Raw genomic sequence first — 27,292 nt, forward strand, 5'->3', positions numbered from 1 at the left:
CTTGGAAGAAAAGTTATGACCAACCTAGATAGCATATTCAAAAGCAGGGACATTACTTTGCCGACTAAGGTCTGTCCAGTCAAGGCTATGGTTTTTCCTGTGGTCATGTATGGATGTGAGAGTTGGACTGTGAAGAAGGCTGAGCACTGAAGAATTGATGCTTTTGAATGTGGTGTTGGAGAAGACTCTTGAGAGTCCCTTGGACTGCAAGGAGATCCAACCAGTCCATTCTGAAGGAGATCAGCCCTGGGATTTCTTTGGAAGGAATGATGCTAAAGCTGAAGCTCCAGTACTTTGGCCACTTCATGCGAAGAGTTGACTCATTGGAAAAGACTCTGATGCTGGGAGGGATTGGGGGCAGGAGGAGAAGGGGAGGACAGAGGATGAGATGGCTGGATGGCATCACTGACTCGATGGACGTGAGTCTGAGTGAACTCCAGGAGTTGGTGATGGACAGGGAGGCCTGGCATGCTGTAATTCATGGGGTCACAAAGAGTCAGATACGACTGAATGACTGAACTGAACTGAACTGAACCCTCAATTTACAATAGAAACTGAGGGTTCAACAACTGTTTGCCTTACTCAAGGCCAAAGTAAATGGTGGAGCTGGGATTTGAACTTGGGCTATCTGATACTGGATTGACCATCCAGATTATTGGTTCAGAAATTATGGCCACCAAACAGCCTGTGCATGAAAGAGAAAGTGCTCTGGAAAATATAAAGGATCTTAATACTACAAGAAGGAATAATAAGGAAGCATTCGCGGCCAAATTCTGCTTCTGCTAGTTTGACCTCAGTTTCCTCATCTGTAAAATTGGCTTAATAGCACTCCTCTCCTGGGGTTGGTGTGATTAGATAAGAGACAATGCACGCAACACGCCAGTGTTCCGTATATTATTAGGAGGCAAGGAGAAAGGCCAAGCATGGTTCTAAGAGTCCCAGCACAAGGACTAATGTTGGCCCACCTGGGATACTCCCTTCTCCCATCCGGACCCGAAGTGGAGTGGAAGAGAGAGACTAAGGTGCTCTCCCAGGCTCTCCCTCCCTGATTTCCTGGAAGAAGACTGCACAGCATCCTCTGACTCCAGGCCAAAGGCCTTCAGAGCTGGCTTCCCAATGCTGCAAGCAGTCTCATTGCACAGTCCCAGGGCCGCCTCAGAATGAATGGGAATGTGTAAAAAGGTCTTAAAGAATCTTGCTGAGAACCACTCTCCACAGGTGCCCTTCACACCTCTTCCAGCAGAATCATTTATCAGGCATGTGACTACGGAGTCTGGAGCCTGGTCCCGAGCTGCGTTTTACATGGGGATTAATGACTACTGTGATCAACCAGGGAAGGCTGGCTTGCACAGCTCGGTGATGACATCATCTGGACAGCTCCTTTGTCCCTGGGAAGAAAAGCTCCACCCCTCGCCATCTCTCAACCCTGCAGAGAGTCCCAAGGCCAGACTTCAGGGTCAAAACACAGCAGACAACAGGCAGGGCACTGCCATGCCAGCCACTCCACGTGAAGAGGCCAGCGGCCTGCCCCTAGCCAAGCGGCAGACTTGCACAGCTCATGACGGTCTGAGTAGCCGCTAAGAGGCGATGCGACCTTGGGCAAGTCACTTACCCTCTCCATGCCTCAGTTTTATCAACCACAAAACAGACAAGGATGCACCTATTCCATTATGTTGTTGTGAACCTCGAATGAATTTAAAACACATAAAGTGCTTAGAAAAGTACCCAGTTCACAATAAGCACTATGATATTATCAGTCACTATCTTTTTAGCACTTGGCTCCAAGCCTCCAACTCGTATATTCATGCTCCTTCCATGACATCAGAGCACACCCTTCTGCCAGGTCAGCGCTCTGACACAGCCATGTCTCACTTCCTCAGCCAGCAGCGACCACAAGGTATGCTCTCCTTCTCCCAGCTCATCCAAAACAGGACCATCCTTTCATCAGTCCTCTGTCCTCTCCCTGATGGCTTCCAGGCTCGTTACAACATAAAGAAGTCAGTTATAATCACTTCAGAGTTAGAGACTCCCAATCAGAAACTCCTTCTCTCTGCACTGATGGAGGCAGTCAGACGGAGGGAGAAGGGCCTTCACCCCTTCCAGAAAGCTGGCCAAGCCGTTAAGTCCTTGCTGGGTGTCAGGTCTCCTGGATTACAGTCGTGGCGTGGGGTGGGGACAGTCCCCTGTTTCCAGCCCTGCCTGATTGTGCCTCTCCTCCTCAGGCAAGCAGGAGTCCTATACAAATGTGGCAGGAGCTGGCTGGCTGTTGTGACAGCCAGTTCGGAACAGTCACCTGGTCACTTAGCTCATCATCAGCCCTAACGTTAAGGCCTTCCTTGATGTCTAACCCTTTCCCTCCCTCTCCTTCTTTCTCTCTCTCTCTCACACACACACAGCTTGTTTGTCCTGTGAAGACATGACCCTGACATGGAGAGGTCCACAGGAGCAAGGAAGAAAAGGCAGGCAGGGTCAGCCACAGATAAACATGGCTCTGTGCAGCCAGCTGGGCCAGCAGAGCTTCCAGACATGAACAGGGTCTGAGTCTATTCGTGCTACTGTGACAACATACCATAAACCAGGTGGCTTATAAAGCCCAGAAATCCATCCCTCATGTCTCTGGAGGCTGGAAGCCCAAGATTGTGGTGCCGGCATTCAGCGCAGGCCCTCTTCCACTGCATGCTTCTCCCTCTGTCCTCACATGCTGGAAGGGCCCTGACTAACTTGGACACTCGTCTCTCACCATGTCCTTTCTACCTGGAGGGCTCACGAAGCGAACCCAGAGACAAACCCAGTGAACTGTGGTCTTGGGGGCCTCCACTGCTCAGAGCCTTCGGAAGGCAACTGCCCACGTGGAGAAAAGCAGACCACAGGAAACTGAGCCTGGCTGGGCCCTCTGCCCGAGGTCTGAGTGAGACAAGTGGCTTCAGCTTGCCCTGGTCCACAGCGGATGTGTTCAGGTGTACCTGCCCTGCTCACACCCCTGGCTGAAGGGGCAGCCCCAAGTGGCCATGTCTGAACCACTTGTTCTCTTCTGAATGGACGGGAGATAAGATACCTGACCTAAGGATATCAAGTTCCCTGCTAATCAGTGACCAATCAGATTATTTTCTCTCAAGAATTTAGACCAAGTTAGGCGGTGATGGACACTTGAGGTTGTGTAGAGTTATGCTGACCCTACAGCAAACCAAGGAAAAAGACTGGAGAAGAGAGGTGTGCTGAGCAGAGGAGCCATAAAGAAGCAGAGGAACCCTGCCTGCAGAGAGGAGCACAGCACAGAGGCTCAGCGCGAGGCAAAGGGCAAAGACCACACAGCCCAAGAGAGACGGGAGACCCCAGACAGAGAGGCAAGCCGCCTCACTCTCTGATGGCCTACAGATCTGGTCCCCACGAGCTGCCTGGCCTCACTCCCCACCTAGGGACTCTGCACTGCTCCAATAACTGCAGTCTGCCCGACCCCCAGTGCATAAGCTGGCTCGCACAGACTGTGTTCCAGGCAACCCAGTGATCCCCACCTACAATAACGAGGCCAAGGGGCATCCACCAAGGGGCCGGGGTGCATCTTTCAGGGGCCTCTTGGTCCTGGTGTGAGGAATTGGTCTCTATGCCCGTCTGAATGTTCTCTCCTTCCTTCCCATGGGCCCAAGCCCCATGTGCCTGTTAAGATACCCCCAAGTTCCTGGGCAGTATGCAGATCAGGCAGCATATCGAATTCAGGGTGTCACAGCTCAGCTGTCTGTAGAGATAAGGGGAGAGATCTACAAAACCATCCTGGAGTCACTGCCCTTCACTGAGAAACCTTCAGTGCAGCCACACGATGGATTGTTTGTCTTCTGGAACCAAGACAGTCTCCTCCACCAAATAAAAATAGGACCTTTAAGGTCACTGCGTCAATAGCATGCAAGCCACTGGAAGTAAAAAAACTTGGATTCAAATTCTGGCTGCACTACTTACTACCTCGGTGACTTGGAGCAGACAACTTAGCCTCTCTGTTGCTCAACTTTGTCATCTCCTATGGAGATAGCATCTGACTGGTATGGAGAAGATTCAGCAAAATAGGGTAGCTAATTAAAAATATTCTACGAGGTTGCCTACAATACTGCTTGCCTTTCTTTGTACGTGACTGGCAACAAGCAGGTATGAAATAAATGTATTGTGATGGACAGGGGCAGCTGCTTGGTTGATTGGTTTTTAGAAGTCCACTAATGACAGAGAAAAACCCACTGAAATGGAAGAATTTCGGGTAACAGTGTGAGTGATGTTTTACGTTTTTGTAGGAGGTGATCTTCTAAAATACCATCTCACAACCACTCTGGGATACAGAGGCAGAACTACTATCCTCAACTCACAGATAAAGCATCTGACTCCCCCACTCTTTCCCATCCCTCACCAGGGTGAGCCGGTTCTTCTTCATGCCCAGAGGGAAACTGAATAAGCTTAGGTAGACCATTCGTCCCTGTCTTGAGCGCTGTCTTTTCCAGATTCAGGACTATAGGGATGTCCACAAAGACATGGAGCTGCTTTTCTTTCTTTCTTTGGCTGGGCTGTGGCATGTGGGATCTTAATTTCCTGATGAGGGACTGAACCCGTGCTTCCTGCAGTGGAAACTCGGAGTCCTAACCACCGGACCACCAGGGAATTCCTCCCCTGGAACTACTTCTTTTTGTCTCTAGGTATTTAGAGGGGCTCTGTGGACCTCCAAAAGCCAGGCCAGGGAGCCTCTGCCCAATGGAACAGCAAATCACTCCAGCAGGTAAACGCAGTTCAGCACCTTTCCCTAAAAGGAGACTGGGAGCCATTAGGAATCTAGTGGGATCTCTAGAAAGGGGCTGCCCACACTCAAAGGCTGTCCCTGCGTGACCTCAGACACTTTGCTTGCCCTCCCTAAGCCTATTTCTTCTGATGGAATAGTACTGATCTCATCAGGCAGTTATGAGGATGAAGTGAAATAATCAAGAGAGGTCAGTCCTGAGGCAGGTGCAAGGTAAGGGCCTGACGAACATCAGCCCATTCATCCTATGGAGGTGGCTATCCCTGATGCCCAGGACCACTAAACACGCACAGCGCAGAATGCTCTCCCCCAGCCTGTACCATGCTATGAAGCCCCTGAGAGCAGGAGCCGTATCTTATTCGTCCTGCTACCCCCCAATTCCCAGCCCAAGCTCTGACACAAATTGTAAGCAAGAAGGAACAAATGAACAGGTTCCTTATAGCACACTCAGCTCCTGAATTGTTTGGCTCTGATTACCAGGAAAATGCACTGGAGTCCACACCTGCCACCTGGGAGAGTCAGAGGCCTAGGCATGGGCTTGGGACTAGGGCTTCTACCCCAAAATGCAATATTCCTATCACAGATAACACACTTATCAATGATTGGGAGCCCGGGCCAGTGGAAGGGATGCCCAGTTTCCTCTGAGCTCCAGAAACAGATTCTCAGCTGGGACACTGGCTCCCTGCCAATTCCTCTCAACACAGACAGGCAGAGACACGCATTTATATGCACACGCCCACACAATCAGGGCAGGGAAGAAAGTCTCCAGGCTGACCTCACCTAGAAGATGCCAATCCTCCTAGACAACAGGAGCTGTGGGATCCGGGTCAGGCGGGGATCTGTAAGAATACCTTGGGGTCCACAGGTGGGTCCTTTTCTCTGAGGTCTGGGCATGTGTGATACCAACAGAAGTGGATCTACCTAGCTTGCCTACTCTAAGAGATCAGATCGAATCTGGGAAGCAAAGATTCTAAAATAAAGTCAGAGACTAAAAAGAATGCAAATGAAGTCATGAATGAAGGAGAGTCAGAATTCAGACCAAGAGCTGAGCCCAAAGGAGGGCCAGGGTGAAGGAACAGGGTCTGGCCCTAGGATAGCTTCCCAGCTTCAAATGGTTCCACCAGGCCACCTCCCCCAGGAGAGACAGCACCATACTTACCTACTGGTGGCATGACACCAAAGCAGGATGGGATCAGCCACTTCACTCCCTCACTCACCCTGTGATGAGACAGACTGCAGGGCCGAAGGCTTGCTGAAGAGGTATCAGCCACATCTCCTAGTAGGAGGAGGACTGGGAGGAGAAATAGGCCAGAAACAGACACAGGAAACAGCCGCCTCTTACCATTCCCTACCCTGGGTATTAGACACCAGGAACACAGAACAGCTCTTCCATGCCTCCATCTCTTTCTTCTTGCTATTTCCTTTCCTCGGGATGTCCTTCTTACATTTCCTACCCTGCTAGTTATTACAATTCAAGACTGAGCTTAGAGGTCATCCCCTCCAGAAAGCCTGAGTGCCCACATGCTTAGAGGTTAGTGAAATACCTCTAAGAGCTCTCCACCTCCATCCCTTAGCTCTTACCTTTTCATACTGAGAGTCTCTCCCTTAGGTCCATGGACCCCACTGAGCCGAGAGCTCCTTGAGGGCAGGGAGCATTGTTAGCCACCCTTGGACCCTCAGTACCTCTCACAGGGCTTGGCATACAGTAGCTGCTCAACCAAGTGCCTGTTGAGGACGTTCTCACAACAAAGAAAACACCGGTTTGGACTGTGGAGGTGAGAAGAGATGAGGAAGTTGAAAATGAGCATATGAAATTTAGTGGGATGTCCCAGTGGAAAGAGAGCCACAGAGCGAGCTCAGGGCTGCTGACAGAGGCTTGGAGGTCTCCATGTGGAGGTGATAATCAGAGGCACTGGAGCTCTCCAGGCTGGGGGGTGTCTTGCGGGGCAGGAGAGAAGGATGGGAACCCTCATGATGCTCTGAAAATGGTTCCAGTCCTACACAAACCCTCACTCTAAATGTGTGCAGCAGGATGTCATGGCTTCAGAGGAGGGCATCTCCTAAAGGCATCTTCAGTGATGGATGCTGCTGGAATGAGATGGACTCTGCCCCCAGGGACTCCAGCTCCCCACTGACACAGAGACCACCAGGTCAGCCATGGCAGCAAGCCAAAGTAGATACCTCCCACCACCCTGGGGACTGCTCCCCTAGGACACCCTGCCTCCGCAGCGCATGGTTCCTGCCCTTGAATTTGAAGGAGTGAGACCCAAGGCTCTAGAGCTAGAGGAATAGTGAGAGCAAATACTACCCCCTCCTCACTTCAATCATCCGAGTTGGGTCTGGTCTGCAGGCCGACGGGAGAGGTTCTATCCAGAGGTGAGCCAGCAGTGAACTAGCCTGGACTGCGTGTGCTAAGTTGCTTCGGTCATGTCCAACTCTTTTGACCTTATGCACTGCAGCCCGCCAGGCTCCTCTGTCCACGGGATTCTCCAGGCAAGAATACTGGAGTGGGTTGCCATGCCTTCTTCCAGGGGCTATTCCCGACCCAGAGCCTGGACTACAAACGACCATAAAACTAAGGACTCCACTCCAGCAGATGTTAAGGGTCATTTGACAGAGTTCAGCAGAAAGCAGTGACTGGAAGAAAATAAACCATTTTACTTCTCTGTGCCACCAAGTCGACACTCATCAGTAAACCAGTTACACAGAGGCCAGTGTGGAAGCCCCCTCTGGGCTGATGGGCAAAGGAAAGATGTGGAGAGTTCTTGGCCCCCCAGCTCTGTTTCTCAGTAAGAAAGAACTTAAGTCAAAACCTCCTCAGTCTTAATTACCAAACAAAAAAATTACCAGACAACCCTCTCACTGTATGTCTTTATTTATACTGTCATCTGCTCCAGCATTTTAATATCCAACTTTCCGTTGGAAGGCAGATGCCTGGATGTTCACACCCCGTTCTAATGGTTTAATACCCTGGGTATTGGAGGAGGGAGGGGGCTGCAAGGAAGGAGTGGGGATGAAAGCCGTCACCACATTGAGCGCAACTTTGGAGCAAATGGGTTTGAATATTCATTAAACAACATTTAATTTAAACACCCAAACTCTGAAAGCAGCAGCATATGGCCTGTTTTATTTTACATAAACTGAATAGGAGGCTGGGCCATTAGTTTCTGCAGACACAATGTTCATCACCAAAGGATTCTTTCCTATGGGGACACCCCTGCACTGTACTGGGCCCAGGGCCCCGCTGCCCCCATGGGCTCAGAGAGTCAAAGCCAAGGGTCCCCCGGCAGCCCACTCGTCATGGCTCACCAAAGTCAAGCAAGCACCTGTCGCCCGTTAGGGGCAGATTAGGACTTCATTAAGGAAAGCAAGATTCTGGAGGGCTCCTGGCCCCTGGGTTTGTGCCTTGGGAAAGTAGATCAGACACAATTCTGGGTGTCCTGGGGCGCTGGGCGGCAGCATCCAGACAGCATGGTCCCAGCCTCTTTTGCAGTGGCCATGCCAGGCCACTGAGGGCAGGCACCATTTTTAGTCATCCTTAGACCCTCAGTATCTCTCACAGGGCTTGGCATACAGTAACTGCTCAACTAAGTGCCTGTTGAGCAAGTTCTCACAAGAGAGGAAACACTGAAGTCTGGACTGTGAGGTTAGAAGAGGAGTTGGGCCCTGCCTTGGGTGCCCCACCAGTGGGCAAGGTCGCCAAGGCACAAGGGAAGCAGGGAAAAGAGGGCTTGGTTTCCAGCCAGTGCCCTTTGCGAGAGGAACTGCTCCTCTGCTTAACATCGTCCTGCGGTGGCCTGGCCCTGCCCACCCCCCCGCCTCATTTCTCAAACACTCCCAGTCCTGACTCTTTCACCTTCCACAAATCCATCTGCTTTCTATTGCCTCGGGCCTTGGCACCTGTTCTGCTCTCTCCAAGGCTTGCAACTCCAAGCCCCAATTCCCTCATCTACCAAAAGGTGACGGGGAATACAGCACCAGATGATGTTCAAGGGACCTTCCAGCTGCAGCAGTCTCCAGTCTGTGGCCTTAGGTTTCCATGCCCTCTCTTGCCTGGTGCCAGGGAAGACTAGCAGCACTCAGAGTCCAGCCAGGAGTGTCCCCACTGCAGGCTGGGACACTCACCGAGGGCCAGCCTGAAACAGAATGCCAAGGCTTAAAGGGAAAGAGCTTGGGAGGCATGGAGAAGCCAGATGCCCATGAGAGTATGAACAGAGGCAGGGGTGACAAGCAGCATGGTCTGCAGTGACAAGGACTTTGCCCAAGCAGACAACTTTACCCGGGGTCCTCTTCCTTCCATCCCTGCTCAACATTTACAGCAGTTCCAGCACCTCCTCCTAAGCTAGTCCACAGGTCCTCCTCTGCATGCCCAGACTCTTTACCCATCCCTGCAACAGCACTCAGCTCACAGGCTCAGAAACTTAAAGAGCACCCAAGGCAAGTCCTCCCCTGGGAAAGTGAGCCAGCAGGGTAAGGACTTTACCCACATTATACGGCTAGTTGTAGGAAAACCACTCAAATTCTGAGCTCCAGACTGTAAATCCAAAGTTCTCTCCAAGACTCTTCAAACTTGGCTCAAATGTCCTCCCCTAAGAAGCCCGCCTGCTGCCTCTGCCCGGCCCCCCTACTGCCCCCGCCACTAGAAGTTAGTGGTGGACATGATGGACACTGGTCTTTCGCTTCTCCCTGGGGCTCAAATTTCATTGCTCTCCTCCATACACACCCACTCCCACACATGACAGAGTTGACCTGGAGCTATACGCATCATAGAGATGCCTTAAGCTTTCTGTGGAATCATATCACCAACATACTATGCCCAAGACCTGAGCTTCCTACTGGTCAGACACACCCTTTATCCAGTGGGCAACTGCTTCTCTGTGTGTGAGGGTAAGGGGATGGGTGGGGAGCTGGAGGGGGCCATGCTCCAAGCCACTCCCCCAGCCCCTGGCTAGCTCCTAATCCCACCACCTCCTCTCACCTTCAGGATGTGCAGAAGTCAGAGAAATTCCTTCTCCTCTCTTACCCTCCCTCACTTTCCGCTCAGGGATGTTATGAGAATTAATGGGATAACAGATGAAGTGCCTCCAAGGAAACAGGCTACATAAATCCAAAGTGTTGTTATTAAATTCCAAATTTAGCCCTCGGGATCAGTGAGGCATGACAGATCTGAGCTGGGAGCAATCCCAGATGCATAGACAGGAAGTCCCTGCAAAACCAGAAGCCATGACACAGAAGCTTTGGGGGTCAAAAGAAGCCTTAAAAAAATCCCACAGGCCTACACCTGACAGAAGTCTCCAAGAGCCTCTAGAACCATCCCACAGGGCGAGCACTAGGCTCCGCCTGCACACTACCAGTGGCAAGAGGCTCCCAGGGCAGCCCCACCAGCTCCCATAGGTTCTGAGCTTTAAAGCTCCCTCCTGTCCAGCCAACCGCATCACCGTGCTTGGCACAAGTCGCACCCTTTCCCACATGACAGCCCTCGAGCCAACAGCAACTCTCTCCACTCATTTCCAAGTTAAACACCTTCAACCTTTACTTCACAGGCCATTATCTGAAGGCAGGTCACCATCTTGATAATCATGGCTTCTAAAATAACGTAACCCCCAGGAGTGGCCCACCAGGGCAGGATAGGACCCACCCACCATTCCCTCACTTTAGGTGCCCAATTTCTACAATAGCAGCTGGAGGCAAAAATTTGCTTTAAAAAAAAAAAACAAACATTCCAAAGTACACTGTGAAATCATATAATCTCTGTTCAGGTTTCAGGCCATGATGTTGCCATACATATACCTGACTAGTCATGACCTCAAAGAACCCCAGAAAGGACACCTAAATTGGAAGGGACCCCCTGGGAACGGAGAGCCATAGGCAGGGTCAGGCTCTGTCCTGGGAACCGCAGTGACCGAAGTTCAAGGCCCAGCCCCACCACATGCGAAAGGACCCTCAGCAAATGGCTGAAACCCTAAATTCCAATTTGCTTATCTCTGACATGAGGAGAGTAATACTCACCTTGAAGAATTGTTGTGAGGACAAAAGAGAATACATATAATGTGCCTAGCAGTGTAAATGGTAGGTGTTCAATACAAGAAAGGCATTATCGTCATATTCAAAGTCTCACGAGGGCCCTGACAGCAGTTTCCAAGGACAGAAAATCCAGTAAGTGGCTACACACAAATCCAGTTTTCCACAAGGAAGCCAATACAGTTCATGGGGAAGTAGGCTTTTCAACCCGGGGTACTAGAACAACTGAGGAGCCGCATGGGAAAGAATGAAGCCAGACCCCATCCTAACACCATCTACAAAAATTAACTCAAAATGCATCGCACACCTAAATGCTAGAACTAAAACTATACAACTCAAAAGAAATCAGTCAACTTTGTGACTTTGGGTTAGACGATTTCTTAGCTAAATATCAAAGACATGCAACAGAAGCACAGAATTTGGAATTCATCAAAACGTAGGACTTTTCGCCTTTTAAAGAACACAATCAAAAAAGTGAAAACACAACCCAAAGAATGGACAAAAATACATACAAACCATATATCTAACAGATTTATATCTGGAATATATGAAGAACACTTATAACTCAACAACATTTGCAGCAACATGGATGGGTCTAGAGAATATCATACCAAGTGAGGTAAGACACCAACCAAAGACAAATATTATGATGATAGGCAACCTAAGAAATGACTCAAATGAATCTATATACAAAACAGAAACAAATACATTACCAAAGGTGGGGAGGGGTGACAAATTAGGACTATGAGATTAACAAACTGATATACATAAAACAGATAAATGAGGATTTACTGTGTAGCACTGTGCTATGCTTAGCCACTCAGTTGTGTCTGATGCTTTGCGACCCCATGGACCGCAACTCGCCAGGCTCCTCTGTCCATGAGGATTCTCCAAGCAAGAATACTGGAGTGGGTTGCTCTGCCCTCCTCCAGGGGATCTTCTTCCCAACCCAAAGGTCAAACCCAGGTCTCCTGCATTGCAGGTGGATTCTTTACCGACTGAGATAGCAGGGAAGCCCAAGAATCCTGGAGTGGGTAGTCTATCCCTTCTCCAGAGGAACTTGCCAACCCAGGGATTGAACCGGGGTCTCCTGCATTGCAGGTGGATTCTTTACCAGCTGAGCTACCAGGGAAGCTGAGGGGACTATATTTGATATTTTAAAATAATCTATAATGGATATGTATATATCTGAATCTCTTGACTGTATACCTGAAACTAACACAATATTGTAAATCAATTATACTACAATTTTTTTAAAAAGACAAATAATCTGATTCTAAAATAAGTGAGACTTTAATGCTTTTCTAAGTGAAACATATAAACAGCCAACAAGCACATTAAAATATGCTCAGTAACACTGATTATCAAATGCAACTTAAAACCATAGTGAGAAACCACTTCATACTCACTTGATGGCTGAAATCAAAAGTACAGAGGATAAAAAGTGTTGGCAAGGATGTGAAGAAATTAGGACCCTCACATATTGCTGGGAGTTACAAAAAATGGTGCTGTGTCTGTGGAAAATAGTTTGACAGCACCTCAAGATGTTAAGATATGTCCACACAGAAATTCGTACATGAGTGTTCATAGAATTATTCATAACAGCAAAAATACAGAAATAAATTCAAATGTCCATCAACTGATGAATGGATAAACAAAATATGGTATATCCATACAATTGAATATTATTTGACAATTAAAAGGCATTAATTGTACTGCTGCTTGCCACTAAATGGATGAACCTTTGCTCTAAAATTAGACAGTGGTGAGTGCTGCACAACTCTGTGAATATATTAAAAACAATGGAGGGCTATATACGGTGAATTCCATGCTATGTGAATTATAACTCAATAAAGCTGTATTTTTTAGAGGAATGAAGTAATGATACACACTAAAATATAGATGAAACTTAAAAATACTAAGTGAAAGAATATAATCACAAAAAGATCACATTTCGTATAATTCCATTTACATGAAATGAGTATGTCCAAAGTCAGCAAATCTATGCTAGTGGTAAAGACCCTGCTTGCCAATGTAGGAAGCCTAAGAGGTGCTGGTTCAATCCCTGAATCAGGAAGATTCCCCTGGAGAAGGGCATGGCTACCCACTCCAGGATTCTTGCCTGGAGAATCCCATGGACAGAATATCCATGGACAGTCCATAAGGTCACAGAGTTGGACATGACTGAAGCAGCTTAGCATGCACGTGTGCATAGAAACAGAAAGCAGATTAGCAGTGGCCCAGGGTTAAAGGGTAGAGGCTGGAGTAAAGGGGGAGAGACTCCTAGCAGGCACAGGGTTCCTTTCTGGCATGAGGAAGTTTAAAAAGTGGGTGGTGATAATAGTTATAAAACTGCAAAAATACTGAAGCCCACTGAAATGTACATTTCAAAAGGATTTTAGTATGTGAATTGTATCTCAATAAAGCTATTTTTTTGTTTTTAAAAATAAAGCGTTGGTTTTGTTTTTTTAAGTGGTAACATGGTGGTCTGGAGTGACAAGGAGAGAAAGCAAGTCTCAGCGGTACGAAGGGCAGCCGCTGTGGACACGTCAGCAGCCCCCTGATCGTCACGCCTTCTCAGCAAGTGCTCCCTCAGTCCTGCTTAAGAGGAAAGTGGGCTCCGTGAGCTGGCAGGATGAGGAAGGGACCCTGCTCCTGGGCCAGGCCAGCCAGTGTCTCATTCTTGGGAAGTGATAAGTGGGATGCAGGTTCGAATTAATATTGTTGGATGCTTAGAAAGGAAGGGAATGGGAAGCTGAAACGAAAGCCCTGGGGAAGAGCAAAAAAAGGCCAACCTGAAAGGAGAGAAATAGACTCAAAGACGGGGAAGGAAGAAGAGCTGGTTTTCACTGGGACAACTCCTAGCCCCAATCCCAGCAAAGCCATCAGCACTGTCCACGTTGTGGCTGTTAGACACCTCCAGCTTTCCAACAAATTCCATTTGCTTGAGAGGCTTCTGTTCGAAGGGTCCCCATAGGGCACCCATTTCCTTCGTCTTGCTGTGGCAAAGACTAGCAGACGTGCCCTCAGACCACTCTCCTGGCCTCTGCCTGGGATAGAGCTGCCTACATTCCTCAGCCCCCGTTGTGGTTGGGCGTGCCGGGGGCTAAGCTGCAGCCGGCAGAGTAGGAATGGAGTGCTGTGGGTGGCTTCTGGTCAGGCCTTTATGGAGAATGGACGCCTCTCTGCCTATTTCCTCACTCTGCCAGGCAGATGCAGGCAACCGTAAGGCCCTGAAGATGGCAAGGACCAAAGGAGACAGGTGTTGGCAAAAATGTGGAGAAAGACGGACCCTTGTACACTGTTGGTGGGAATGTAATGGGTGCAGCTGCTACAGAAAACAGTATCGAGTTTCCTCAAAAAATTAAAATAAATAAATTAAAAATAGAACTGTAATGTGACCCAGCAATTCCAAACTTGGGTATATATCCAAAGGAAATGAAGTCACTCTCCAAGAGGTGTCTGCACTCCCACGTTCAACGCAGCACTGTTCACAACAGTAAAGACACAGAGACAACCTTAGTGTCCGTGACTAGATGAATGACTAACGCCACGCACACGCACGCACGCACGCACGCACGCACGCACACACAGATGGAGTATTCTTCAGTCTTTCAAAAGCAAATCCTGCCTTTTGTGACAATATAGATGGAGCTGGGGACATGATAAGTGAAATAAGTCAGAGAGAAAGACAAATGCTGTATGATCTCACTTTTATGTGGACAGAGCTACTGTGTCTCATTCAGACAGAGAACAGGGCGGCGGCTGCCAGCAGCAGGAGGAGGGTGAGAACGGGGGAAGATGGCCAAAGGGTACAAACTTCCAGCTCAAAGTTCGGGGCACATGGTGTTCAGCATGGTGACTACAGGGACAAAATATAGCGTCTTATGTTTGAAAGCTGCTGCTAAGTTCTCACCACAAGAAAAAAGAAACCTTGTAACTATGTGAGGTGACGGATGCTAAACAGACTGACTGTGGTAACCATTTCACAATTTCACTATATATAGGTCTTTCACATCATGCGACATATCAATTATGGAAAAAAAATGGAAAAAAAATTTTTTTAAAGAAACAACTAAAGGTGGAATACTTCAAAAAATAAAAAGAAGAGGAGAAATTGGCACCTGAATAGCACGTGGCTCGGCAGCCATCAGGAGGGGAGCAGCTGAAGGGGAAGAGGCCTGATGCGCACTCCTCCACCACTACTGAGCTGCGGGGCTGGGGAAAGCCACCGATGATGGCCTGATGATGCCTCAGCGGCCTAGTCCATCAACAGGAGAAAAGTGCAGAATCACGTGGACACAAAACAGAGGCGCCAGATCAACTGAAGAGCTTTCTTTCCTTCTCCAAGGAGGCCTGATGGAAAGAGGTATCTTGTTTAAGGAGCTTCCTCCACCAAAGAGAGCTGCAGCTTGACAGCATTTGCCCATTGGGTGGGGCAATTTCTAACCAAATGCTCTGAACCTCACTGTGTATAGACAGGGGCAACCAGCAGAGGGCTAGACCAGACCCTCTCTTTAATTCCCTCTGCCTCTGAGATGAGCACACTTACAGCTCTCTGAAAACACCACAATTCCAGAAATGAAGTGCCCAGGCAGAGTAGCTCAGCTGGGTGTGCAGTCACCATGAGGTGTAGAACGCCAACCCCCGGATTAATGAGAACATGAAAGCGCCCACGCTGCCACAACCCCAGTATTTTCAGAAGAAATACACTGCAGCTGAGAGAACAAGGTGTAAATCTTTCATTCTTCAGAACAGAAATTTATAGAGGCAAATCCTTACCTAAAGATCTGGACTTAAAAAGAAATCCAATTTGACAGGTTCCACCTTTCTGCCTTATACCAAGTACCTGACTTACTCAAACGGATACAGGAGACGGATGCAGTGCAGCTGGGCTCACTGCAGCCCTGCATTGCCAGCTCCTTGAATAAGACAGGCCTAGCTCCTCCTCAGCTCCCCAGGGCAGCATTTTATATGTAGAGAAAGATGCTGGAAGCCACGTTCTCCACACTACTGCTTTATCTAACACAACCAGAAACTCAAGCCTGAAGAAAGGGGTATTTGCCTGAGATCACGAAGTATAGTTGGGATACAGCTAAGGCCTGAAGATGGGTCTTGTGACCCAGCATTGCACCCTACTCCCAAACTGTCAAAGAACTAGACAGAGGCATCGCCTATAGGCAAAACACTGAACTAGAATCAGGCTGCTGGGGTTCAAGCGGTTTTTCTCTCAAAGAAACTACAAGCCCCTTGGCTGGGCAGCTGCAAGAGGAATGCTCTTCGCACAGGATCTGCAGACACTGCAGCACGGCTCGACATGGCTGTGCACACGTGAACGGCAGAAAGCCCTGCAGGTTTAGCTTCCCTACGAGGGCCGAATCCTATAAACAAGACTACCACCCCCATCAGACCTTTTCTGAGGAGAAAGAATGACCTCTCCAGTTGATGTGACACCAGGCTTTTTTCACGCTTCCACCAGGGTAGCAGCCATGACAACAAAGCAAGCAGCATCCAAGCCTGAGCCCACAGCGCCCCCTCGTGGGCGTCTTCGTGGCTCATCTGACCTCTTGATTCCACCAAAGGGAAGGTCCGTGATGGGCCAGCCTGCAATCCGGGAATGACCTTTTCGCTCTCTAGCTCAGGGGTTCTCTCAAACTTTAACCTGCATCAGAACCTCCTCGAGGACTTGTTAACAAAGGTGGGTGGACCCCACAGTCTGATTCAGTGCGTCTCAGCTGGGGCCTGAGAACTTGCATTTCTCACATGCCGTAGCGTGATGTAGATGCTGCCTGGGTAGCCTTCGGAGAATTACTAGCTAACCTCTCTGCACTCGAGACTCAGTGCAAATTATACCTCCTTACTGGGAAATTCCAAAAATGCCCACAGGTATATCATAGGCTGTCAAAGCTGCACGCATGCACGCTCATACTTGACTTTTGGTGGCCCCATGGCTGTAAAACTTTGACCGAAACAGTTCACCTCTTGGAGCCTCAATCTCTTCATCTGTAAAACAAGGATATGAATACGTCCCTCACAGAGTGGTTATAAAAGGCAAATGAGAGAAATCAGTTCAGCACTAGCACTTGGAAAGCACTCCAAAAGTGTTAGCTCTTCTTTTACTTTTATTCGCAGTAGTAACAGTAGTATTACTGTTTCTTTGCCAGCTTCTTAATGACAAGAGAATTCAGAATGACAGAGACACAGAATTCTGAGGCAGAAGGAACACTAGACACCTTTTGAGTCCAGTTTCCCTAACCGAGCTTGTCCCCAGGACCTGGAAGCTGTTAAAACTTCAGATGTCCTTCACTGTGACCGAGACTTCTGGAAACAGGAAGGAGGCATGGGCATTTGCTTTTTTAACAAGTCCCTGGGTACCAGGTTGGGAAGCACTCATCAAGCCCTTGTACCTTATCTAGACACAGGGAAATAGAGGCCTAGGAAAGGGAAGCCCCTTGTCTTTCCAGGGCCCCAGGTGGCTGGAGGCTGAGTAATCGTCAGAAACTAAGTCTCCTGATTTCCAGTGTAGTCCTTTTCCCACTAAGCTAGACACTTGGATACCATCTCATCAACACCTAACTTTCTGTTTAAGTTCCCTCTCTAACGTAAATGAGCAGTCCACGGGCTTTGGTATCCTCCATGCAGAGGAATTTAGCACGTGACAAGGGCAATCAATCCACTGCTAACATCTAGTTTTAACTCAGCCAAAACACTGAACGAGACCTCCTTAGCCCAGCATACAAGGTTCCTCCCTGACCTCTTCCCTGCTGACCTCGTCTCATTTCCCACCAGAAGCTCCCTTGTGCACTGATCCTCAACCAGACCACAGACACTTGTTCTGTGGGTACGACCTTCCACAAAGTCTAGCATATAGGAAAGGAAGTTCAAGGGTGAGTGGAAAGGAATGGACAAAGGAAAGTAAGGTGTGTTTACTCCCTTGGCTCACACTATAGGGCGCCAGAACCCAGGAACACCTCTACTTTGCCAGCATAAATAGATCAAGTGTCACACCTCTGTACTCTTGCAGCCAACCTGAAGTCTATATTTGAAACAGAATTTCTACCAGAAATGCACTGGGCAACACCCTGCTGGAAGCCCCCAGTCACCACAGGGCCACCTCAGTGAGGATGACAAAGCCTGCCTGCACTGCACCCCCGCTCTCTCAAGTCTCATCCCCTCTTCTGCAAGATGACTGCTGCACCTTGTCCCTGCTGTGTGACCCTTCTCCACTTTCACAGCCTTCCTGTGAGACACCTGCTCCCATACGCCCAGACCACCACCTCTTGCCCTAGTTGTTACTCTAGGGAGACTTCTTGCCTTCGGGTTCCAATCACGTGACTTAATTACAGTCTGCAGCTTCAACAGCCAGGAACAGAAACCTGGCCATGAGCCTGGGGTAAGTGGCTTAAGCCCCTTTGAGCTCTGTGGGCAGGGACAGCTTCCCCAGCATCTCCCCAGCTACCAGAACAAGGAGGACTCTGCACATCAGGTCAGTAAATGGGAGACTCGATTGGCCATCAATGACTGTTCAACACACTCCTGGCAACAGGCACTCTACAAATAAGAGTTAGACAAATACAGTATGTAATAGGCAGTCCTGCGGGCTTCCCAGGTGGTGCAGTTGTAAAGAATCCACCTGTCAATGCAGAAGACATGGGTTTGACCCCTGAGTTGGGAAGATCCCCTGGAGTAGAAAATGGCAACCGACTCTTGCCTGGAGAATCCCACGGACAGGGGAGCCTGGTGGGCTAGTCCATGGGGTTGCAGTCAACGCGACTGAGAGCAGCATGGCTTGCACACGCACAAATGCATAATAGTCTCCAGTCAGTCAACTGCATTCTAATCCCACCCCATCACTGAGCTCAAAGTTGCCTACCCGCTCGAAACCCTCTCCAACATAGGTCTAGTGAGACCTGCCTCTTCGAGCTATTGTACAGACTAAAGAACTGTTCATACAGTACCTAACTCAGCTCAAAAAGTATGGTTTGTCAAGATGCTATCTTGCAGGAGCGCCCAAAATCATCAACCTGCTGTTTGATCTTTTCTTTGGAAGAGCGCACAGCAGTTAGAAGCTGATTACCTGGGCACAAATGAGAATTGATACTTTTGAATTGTGGTGTTGACGAAGACTCTTGAGAGTCCCTTGGACTGCAAGATCAAACCCGTCAATCCTAAAGGAAATCAATCCTGAATATTCATTGGAAGGACTGATGCTGAAGCTCCAATACTTTGACCACCTGATGCAAAGAGCCGATTCATTGGAAGACCTTGATGCTGGGAAATACTGAAGGCAGGAGAAAGGGACGACAGAGGATGAGATGGTTGGATGGCATCACAGACTCAATGGACTTGAGTTTGAGCAAGCTCTGGGAGATAGTGAAGGACAGGGAAGGCCATGGGGTCACAGAGTCGGACAGACTAAGCAACTGAACTACCACCTGGGCACCTGCAGCTACAAGTGGAAACGGTGTGGTCCTACGCTCTTCTCGCCAGACTCTTTCTAGCTCACCTCATGACAAGCCTCACAAGTGCCAAGAGAAGGGAAGGGATGTGCCCTCCCTCACTGCTGATCAGTAAAGTCGACTTTGTGTTTTCATGGAGGCTCTTTCAAAGCCTGTTGACAGCAGAATTTGATCTAGTTGCTATCAGAGCCGACAAAGAGCTCAGTCTCTTAAGAACTCTCGAATTGCACGCAACTGTGCATAACTGAAAATGCGTCCTCACTTTCTGGCACAGTTGTTCAGCACTTCAGTTTCCTAACTATTCTCATATGAGATACTTTTGGGACTCAAAATGGCCTTGTGTCAAGTCAGCAGAGCACACACTGCATGCACGCTCCGTCGTGTCCAACTCTTTGCAGCCTCATGGACTTTACCCCACCAGGTTCCTCTGTCCATGGGATTTCCCAGGCAGGAATACTGGAGTGGGTTGCCATTTGCTCCTCCAAGGGATCTTCCTGACCCAGAGATCGAACCGGTGTCTCCTGCCTTGCAGGTGGACTCATTATCACTGGTGCCACTTGGAAAGCTAATGCACTCAGAGGGCCCCAATATAGAGAAGCTAACCCAATCAGGGGACCAGGCAACTTGCCCACCCAGCTGGACTGGCTGGAAGGCTAAGCAGCACACAGACAGGACATGGGAACAGAGGGCAGGTGGGTTGAGGCCAGCTGCAGGAGCAGAGGCCACAGGGACAGCAGAGCATCTACCCTGAGGCACACAGCCCACCCTCCAACTTTTGCCAGCTGTCACTATCCAGAAGGCTGGGCCTGCTGTTGACTCCTCTAACTCAAGAGGTTAGAAATCTGCATCTTTTATACACAACCCCCTTCAAAGAGACTATGGCTGAATGACTGCACCCTGCCCTTCCTGAGCATATCCCAATGGAAAAGCCTACACATCTTGGGACTTACATGCCCACCCTCACCTGGTCAGCTTTCCTGCAGCGTGTCTATCTTCACGTCGGCCTCTAGTACCCTACTCCGAAAACCACCTCCTTCCCTTTGGTTCTTGCTCCATTGCTTCTTTGAGCCTTGTTCCCTAACTTGGTGACGGGAACTTGAGGCTACCCTGTCAACCCTGCCCACCAATGCTTCCAGCTTTACCTTCTGCCTGGTCCTGAGCCTCCCAGGATCTTCTGCTTCTTGCCTACATGCTGCTCACCAATTGGTCTCTGTTCCCACACCCCAGGTCAGTAGTGGGAAAAACTGCATCTTCCCCAGGCTTAGATGACCTCTTCTGGCCCCCACGCACTGCTCACTGAAAACTGCCACCCACCTCAAATCCCCCAGGGATTCCACGCCACCCATTAGCCATTTTGGTTAAAGCCTAAATCCCCCATTTCTCTACTCTTCCTACAAGCAGACCATCAGATCTTATTTCCTGGTCCTATTAAGGGAACACAAAGCATTTCTTCCTAGTAAGAGAACCCACAGGGCCATGAGTTCCACAAACCCAAATATCTAGCCTCAGCATAACTACAAACGGAACTACATCCACCCTGCCCTCTGTACCCTAGGCCAGCAGGTTCAGGCCCCTCATTTACCTGGTCACATCCCTGCCCTCCCAGCATATAGCTCCTTCAAGTCAAGGCTTCCCAGCATGCTCTCTTCAAAATATCATTCCTTCCTGCAACCCTTAGATGCTTTCTGCTGTCAATTCTTACTTCTCCTGGCTCCCCCATCAAACCAACCAACCAAGCAGTCCTCTATTGCTTCCTGAAGTTTCTCTGGAGCTTTCCATCCACTGACATAGTTCTTAATGGCATTTATAAGCCTGACTCCTACATGTACAAACCAATCACACCAACTGCGGGGAAGAATAAATGATACAGAAAACACAAACTATTAAGGTCTCTTCTGCCCCCGCTGAACACTCAAGCTCTACCACCTCATGCACCCTCAAGCCCGCCACCCCCACCCAACTGACCAGTAAGCCAGTTCAGCCTCTCAACCTGATGCCTGAGAAAGCCAATCTGAGAATCAGCATCTGGCAAAGAAAAAGCAGCACCAGATAATCCTCCATACCTCATAAAACCCATGCACAATCAGACTTACCAAGCAACTACATGCTACACAAATATTCACCATTTTAGAGCCTTTTCCAAATTCTCCACCCACAACAGAACACCCATTTACCGCATAAGCACAAACCTGTGATAGACTAATGATTTTGTCAGATCCTATTTGTTCCAGGGTAAATAATGAGAGTGCAACCTAGTAACTTTCATTTTTATCACAGCCAGCACATTTTTTTTCCTTAACAACTAAGTAGGGTTTTAGTAAGACCAAAAAGGAATTCAGGTTTCAAATGTCTCTTTCAGAGACTAACTACAATACAAAGTATTAACATGGCACACTGGACTGGCCCTACATGCCCCCACGCTACAGATACTCTACACACTGACATCTTTGTGCTAGTAAAGCAAAGGACAAACACCACCCCAATCATGGCAAGTTTTCACTGAATGCTTAATGGAACATGTGATCTTGGGCTGTTTAATTCTGTTAAATAGCAAACCAATTTACAACATTCCCAGGAAACTTCAAATATACTCCAAACAGCCAGACATGTAAAAGATCTTAGTTTATTCTCTCTTTCATGAAAAATCTGCACAATCACCACAGATACAGTCACTGCAGAATCTTTACTCCTTCTGTGAATCAAAGAAAAAAGAAATTAGTTAGCAACTACCTTTAAAAGTCTTTAAAATTTAACAGTAGAGAGTCTTCAACAAACTGCAAAATTAATGACACTCATGCAGAACGAACATTAGTAACCTAGTCCATGTTAATTCTGTGTAATCTTAACACAATGCAAGCATCAAGAAATAAAAAAACATTCCAGTTAGGGATGAGACAAAAAACAAGTTTTGAAAACAAAACCATGACACTGCTAGTTTTTAAAAGGCACAACTCTTGAGAGCAACTGTAAATATGCTTCTAAATTATTTCACATGCTTTAATACTGTCAACCAAAAAATCTAACAATCTAAACAAAAAGCTTGAATACCTGTTGTCCAATCTCCAGCTCACTGAACAGTGGCAGGGGAGGGAGAAAGGAGGGAAGAGGGAAAAGAAACATTTCGTTAATAGTCCCTTTGCAAACTCCTAAATAATCTGCATGCAATCAGGTACCTTAATGATGATTGTTTTATTCTTTGCAATTGTATATAGAGCACTCCCAAGATGCACTAATTGATTTTATTCTCCCCAATTTTGAGAACACCCTGCCCGATTTCTATGGTTCTTAGGCCACCAATGCCCACTTTAGGAGCCTCAGCCCCCTGCTCTGCTCAGCAACACCATGCTGGGCATGTCAGCACCATCAACGGACTTGAGAATCATCCCAGACTAAAGTCTAATTTAACCAAAGGGAGAGCTCTAAAGGATCAAGCAAGTCTTTAAGACCTGTCTCAGGTTCAGTAATTTAAAAGCCAGTATTCACAATCAATGAAAGTAGCAAATTAGTATCTTAACAGACAGAATTTAGCTGATGTAAAAATAGTTCAATCACTGCTCAAACAAAAGACTATCCTTTTAATGTAAAACTCTACAGCACCCAAAAGATGCAATTCCAACATGTGAACAAAAATTAAGTTAAAAAGAACAATTAGGATGCCTGACTTTCTGCACACTGTCACCACTGAGCACTAACACGTGGCTGAATGAAGGAAACAAAACATAAAAACGTTCTTCAGATCTAGATCCGTACACAAATATTGACTGCTTTTCAACTTCTGGAATTTCTGTCAACAGGTTTAGTAAGCCTCACAAACAGGGAGCAGTTCTAAGCAGCACGCAGTTCCTCTGCAGTCCATCCACTACAGCTCCTCAGCACCAGGAAGTGGTCAGAGCCTGAGGGCGCACACCAGGCGTCCTGCCCGCTCTGCAGGGAGTCACACAGGAACACACAGGGATGTGACCACCACTGTTTCAAACCCTGCAGCCCCAGTCCACTCGCAGCCCACTGTTCATGTTACATGTTTAGGCTGCTCACGGTACAAACATATTTAAGTTATCTATGGGAAAAGCTTATCAAAGGTTTTGATGTGAATACTCCATTATCTTGGAAATTTTTCAATTAAAAAAAAGGGGGCATCAGGTAGAAAGCTGATAAGCAATGGGACAGTAGAGAGATGGTGAAAGGCAGCTTTGAGTGGGTGCTCTGAGACCGAGGCTTTGCCAGATTTTCTGGGCCAGTTTATCAAGCTGCCAGTCAACCAACCAGTCTCCAAGAGAGACACTGCTCATGACTGGATCAGAGAACCCTTCCCAATCCCTTGTTAATGAAGTAAAGCATTCATTTCCTGGGTATGTGGTGCTCTGGAACACAGCAAGTGCCAATTAAAAGGGGCCACCTTCCTCCACTGGGACACTTCACAACTTAACATGCATTTCTGAGTTTCCAAAATAAATGTGATTTAAAGTTTCTCTCCTTTGCTCACAATACACTATTTTAAACCATAGGAGTAGTGTTATATAACAGACTCTGCTACAAAACTCTCCTCTGGAAGCCAACATGCAAAGCATCAAAGCAAATTCAGTGAAGGTGACGCATCCATCCCCACACCGTGCTCACAATCTCAGTACCTGCTAGACACTTCATTTCTGATGAACAAGAATTCCAAGAAAGTAGAGGGAAAAGGCAAAAAAAAAAAAGTTCACAGAACACTTAATTATTTGTTAATTTGACAACCCAACACCTTAATTCCATTCAACTACTTACAATTAGCTAGCCAAGCTGGTAAAAAGCTGAGAATTAAAATCACTCAAGTCCTGACTAACTGGAGAGGAAAGCAAGGGAAAACCGTGCTGCCTCTCCAGTGTGCCAGGAAAACACGGGCCACATCGATTCAGCTGCTTCCTCAATCAGCTGCCAATTTTAAGGACGTCAGTCTTGGAAACCTAGATCCGCTCCCTCTTTACAAACCTTTGCAATTAGCAGTAAAGTGAAAACTTTCCTGGTAAAATTTGCAAGGCACCCACCAGGATCACTGAACCGATGTGGCCCTATGCTGTGCTAATCTGTGAGCTAAGGGGTGGGCAAAGCTACTCTACTGAGGTGTTAAGATACTACGTTACGTGGCTTCTCAAAACAGGTTACCTTCTGTAATCCAGAAGAAGTGGGAAAAGAAGAAACATTAAGAAAGGTTATTAAGAAAACAAAACCCCACTTTTCTACAAACTAAAAACCTGAAACATTTCTGTATTTTCCTCGATAAACTATACCTTTTTGCCAGCACCAACGTTGGCCTTTGCAGTCCCCCTGACTTTCTTCATTCTGTTCTTGCGTTCCTTTCGCTGTTTTCTTGAGGTCTTTTTCTTCTCATACAGGCCATGCTGAAGGAAAAAGGTGTACATATGAACATATGACTTGCAAACATCAACTCATCCAACTCCAGGAATAAGCACATCAAATCTCAACAGAGTCAAGTATCTCGTAGAATGTATGGCTGGCCTGGCCTTCCACATCCGCTTTCTTTTGCCACTATGTATTCAACCAACCTTAGATCACCGTACTATAGACTTCACGACTGAAAAGAACATCTGCTTGTAAGTGGACGTTCAAACCAGTGTTCTTCACGGATCCACTGTAGTTCACTACGCACCTGATACTCAGGAAATCACCTGCAACTTTTCACGGCTCCCTGCTCAATGAACCTAAGCTACGAAGCTAAGTGCAAACTCTAAGACATTTGGGAATAAAGATTTCACTTCAAGTAGGCCCAACCTACGGTTTCTAAACCCATCCTTCTACTGCCAACCAGTTCCCACCTCCAGGAGCACTTCACCTGCTCTTCCACACCCAGCTTAAAAGGCACCTCCTAAAATCCTGCAGATACCATCTGAACCCCACACTCTATCTGTGCATTTTATCAAAGAACCTTTTCTGCCAACCACTCAAGAGTTTAGTGTGTTATCCCTCCAGACTGCTTGCTCTTGCTCATTCTGCTGCACCCACAATACAATGCCATTAAAAAAAGTCTCCAGCAGCGACTGAACAAATGAGGACACCTACTCTTGCAAGCCTATGTTTGGGCTCATTCTTCTTCGCGTAATCCAAGGAATCGTAAATCATGCCAAAGCCAGTTGTCTTGCCACCACCAAAATGAGTTCTGAATCCAAAAACAAAGATGACATCTGGTGTAGTCTTGTACATTTTGGCCAGTTTTTCCCGAATTTCTGTTTTAGGTACTGTTGCCTTTCCAGGGTGAAGAACATCGATGACCTACGAAGAAATTATCAAGTTTAGTGTATATTATAAGGAAACACATCTTCTAAACTGAGTAACAACCAAACACTGATGTACCCTTCCTTACCATTTGTTTCCGCTGAAGCAGTCGGTTGGTCATGAACTTCCTAGTCCGGATAGTTACTGTGTCGTTCTGAAAACATAACACTCGTTTTAATAATAGTTGTAATAACTAGTCAATCTTTTCCTGACCCTACTGTGATTTTCCAAGATCTAGAACTGCAAGGTCCACATCAACAGCCACTATCTGTGAACAGTTAATTTACAACAACGTAGTCCTACGCGTTAGTGCCAGGAAACCGTGAATAAAAGGGGGAAAAAAAGCACCAATTCCCATCTCCTCCTAACACACTTACTAGCAAACTGCCTAACTCACAGGTCACCCCAACACAAAAACAGTACCAAGAATACATGCTCAACAGCCACACACTGAATCTGTAAAGGCTTCGTTTTGTTACAGAAATCACTCTCCAGGTTTCTCAAACCTCACATGCCTTGCCCCAGCTACTATTTCGTTGTGCGGACTGCCCGGTGTATTTCAGAATGTCTGGTAGCATACCCACTTCCTAGTTGTGACCAAGAATGTCTCCAGACTCTGCCAGTTGTACCCTTAAAGACAAAAATCACCCCAAGTTCCACTTCTCCGGGGTGAAGCTGTGATTCTACAAATGTTATTGTCAGACCACCCTGTTTGTAACAGCCCGCAGAGGGCTGACAAGCACTGCACTTTCTTCAGGTAAACTACCCTTCTTGAACGACCAACTCTACATCCCACAAAAATCGCATTCCGTTCTGAACGGCGCCACTGCTTGTACACAGTAACTACCGAAGAATGTGGTCATTCAACATGTTTACACTACAAACAAAAACTTAGCCGGTAAGAGGAGCTCTCAGAGTAAACTGATAGCTATTTCAACTACAGTTTAAAAAAAACCACAAACTAAATCCACTTCAACCAAGTTCAATTCTTTAAAGTCGGGATCAAGGCAAAAATAGGTCGAGGATGGAGCGAGGTTAAAAACTGGTGAACCTTCAAATGAGTGAACTAGTAAAGGCATGGTAAGCCTTAAAGTGGCTCCACACCCGGAGGCCTCCGTTTCCCCCATGTGAAACAAGAGAATGCATTCGGCTGACAGTAACTGTAGCTTACACATGACGGTTTCACTCGCCGCAACTCGCCCGGGCGCTGCTGGCACCCTCTTCACCTCCTGGGCAGCCTTCACTGGCAAACCGTCTACCCCAGGATGGGAGCGCAAATGTGATGTCTCTCTCTTCACCCCACCCCACCCATGAGACTCCACGAGGACGACAAACGCAGGAGGTACTCCCGCAATCCCCCACTCCTGGGACTCTTGAAAGCCCGGCATGTCTAGGTAGACAGCACACAGCCCGGACTCCTCGCCGGCGGCTCCCAGGCCCTCGGCAACAGGTCTCCCCGGTCACACTCGGCCAGGGAAGAGTAACTGGGCTTTGGGGGGGTGTAACGCCAATGTCAGAACCAGGGGACGGAGGATGGCGCGGATACGCGGCGGATGGATGCACGGGTCCGGAGAGACTCACCATGATGGCGGCTGATCTTCAAGCAGCCAGGGAGGAAAAGAGGGCTAAAACTTCGCCGGCCAATCATATCAACGCTCACGGAAGGTCCCCGGACGGCGCCGACGTGGGGGCGTGGCCGGCCCGTGAGGCCGACCTCGCCAATGCCTGTTTGAAAGTGCTTAAGATCTGATCTCTGTGGTCTCTCGCCACACCC

The 27,292-nt window shown here is 47.9% G+C and overlaps 1 protein-coding gene across 6 annotated transcripts; it reads right to left on the minus strand.

Annotated features, from left to right (window-relative positions):
• Positions 1–21,851: 21,851 nt before the first annotated feature.
• Positions 21,852–27,292, minus strand: RPS24 (ribosomal protein S24). 6 transcript variants are annotated; one of them, XM_040242317.1, is made up of 8 exons: positions 27,100–27,292; positions 25,607–25,672; positions 25,306–25,515; positions 24,516–24,626; positions 24,391–24,393; positions 23,877–23,894; positions 22,297–22,318; positions 21,854–21,940 (listed from the first exon to the last, which is right to left on the minus strand). In XM_040242317.1, exons 1-6 carry the CDS (start codon positions 27,100–27,102, stop codon positions 23,889–23,891), a joined length of 399 nt encoding a protein of 132 aa, XP_040098251.1. In that variant the 5' UTR covers positions 27,103–27,292; the 3' UTR covers positions 21,854–21,940; positions 22,297–22,318; positions 23,877–23,888. The 6 variants fall into 6 exon arrangements, 5 of the variants coding, with proteins under 5 accessions (XP_040098252.1, XP_040098251.1, XP_040098255.1 ...); XR_005721344.1 differs by having other exon boundaries at positions 23,877–24,393; XM_040242321.1 differs by lacking the exon at positions 24,391–24,393.

The sequence above is a fragment of the Oryx dammah genome, unplaced genomic scaffold (genome assembly GCF_014754425.2).
Source record: "Oryx dammah isolate SB20612 unplaced genomic scaffold, SCBI_Odam_1.1 HiC_scaffold_6, whole genome shotgun sequence".
NCBI lineage: Eukaryota > Metazoa > Chordata > Mammalia > Artiodactyla > Bovidae > Oryx > Oryx dammah.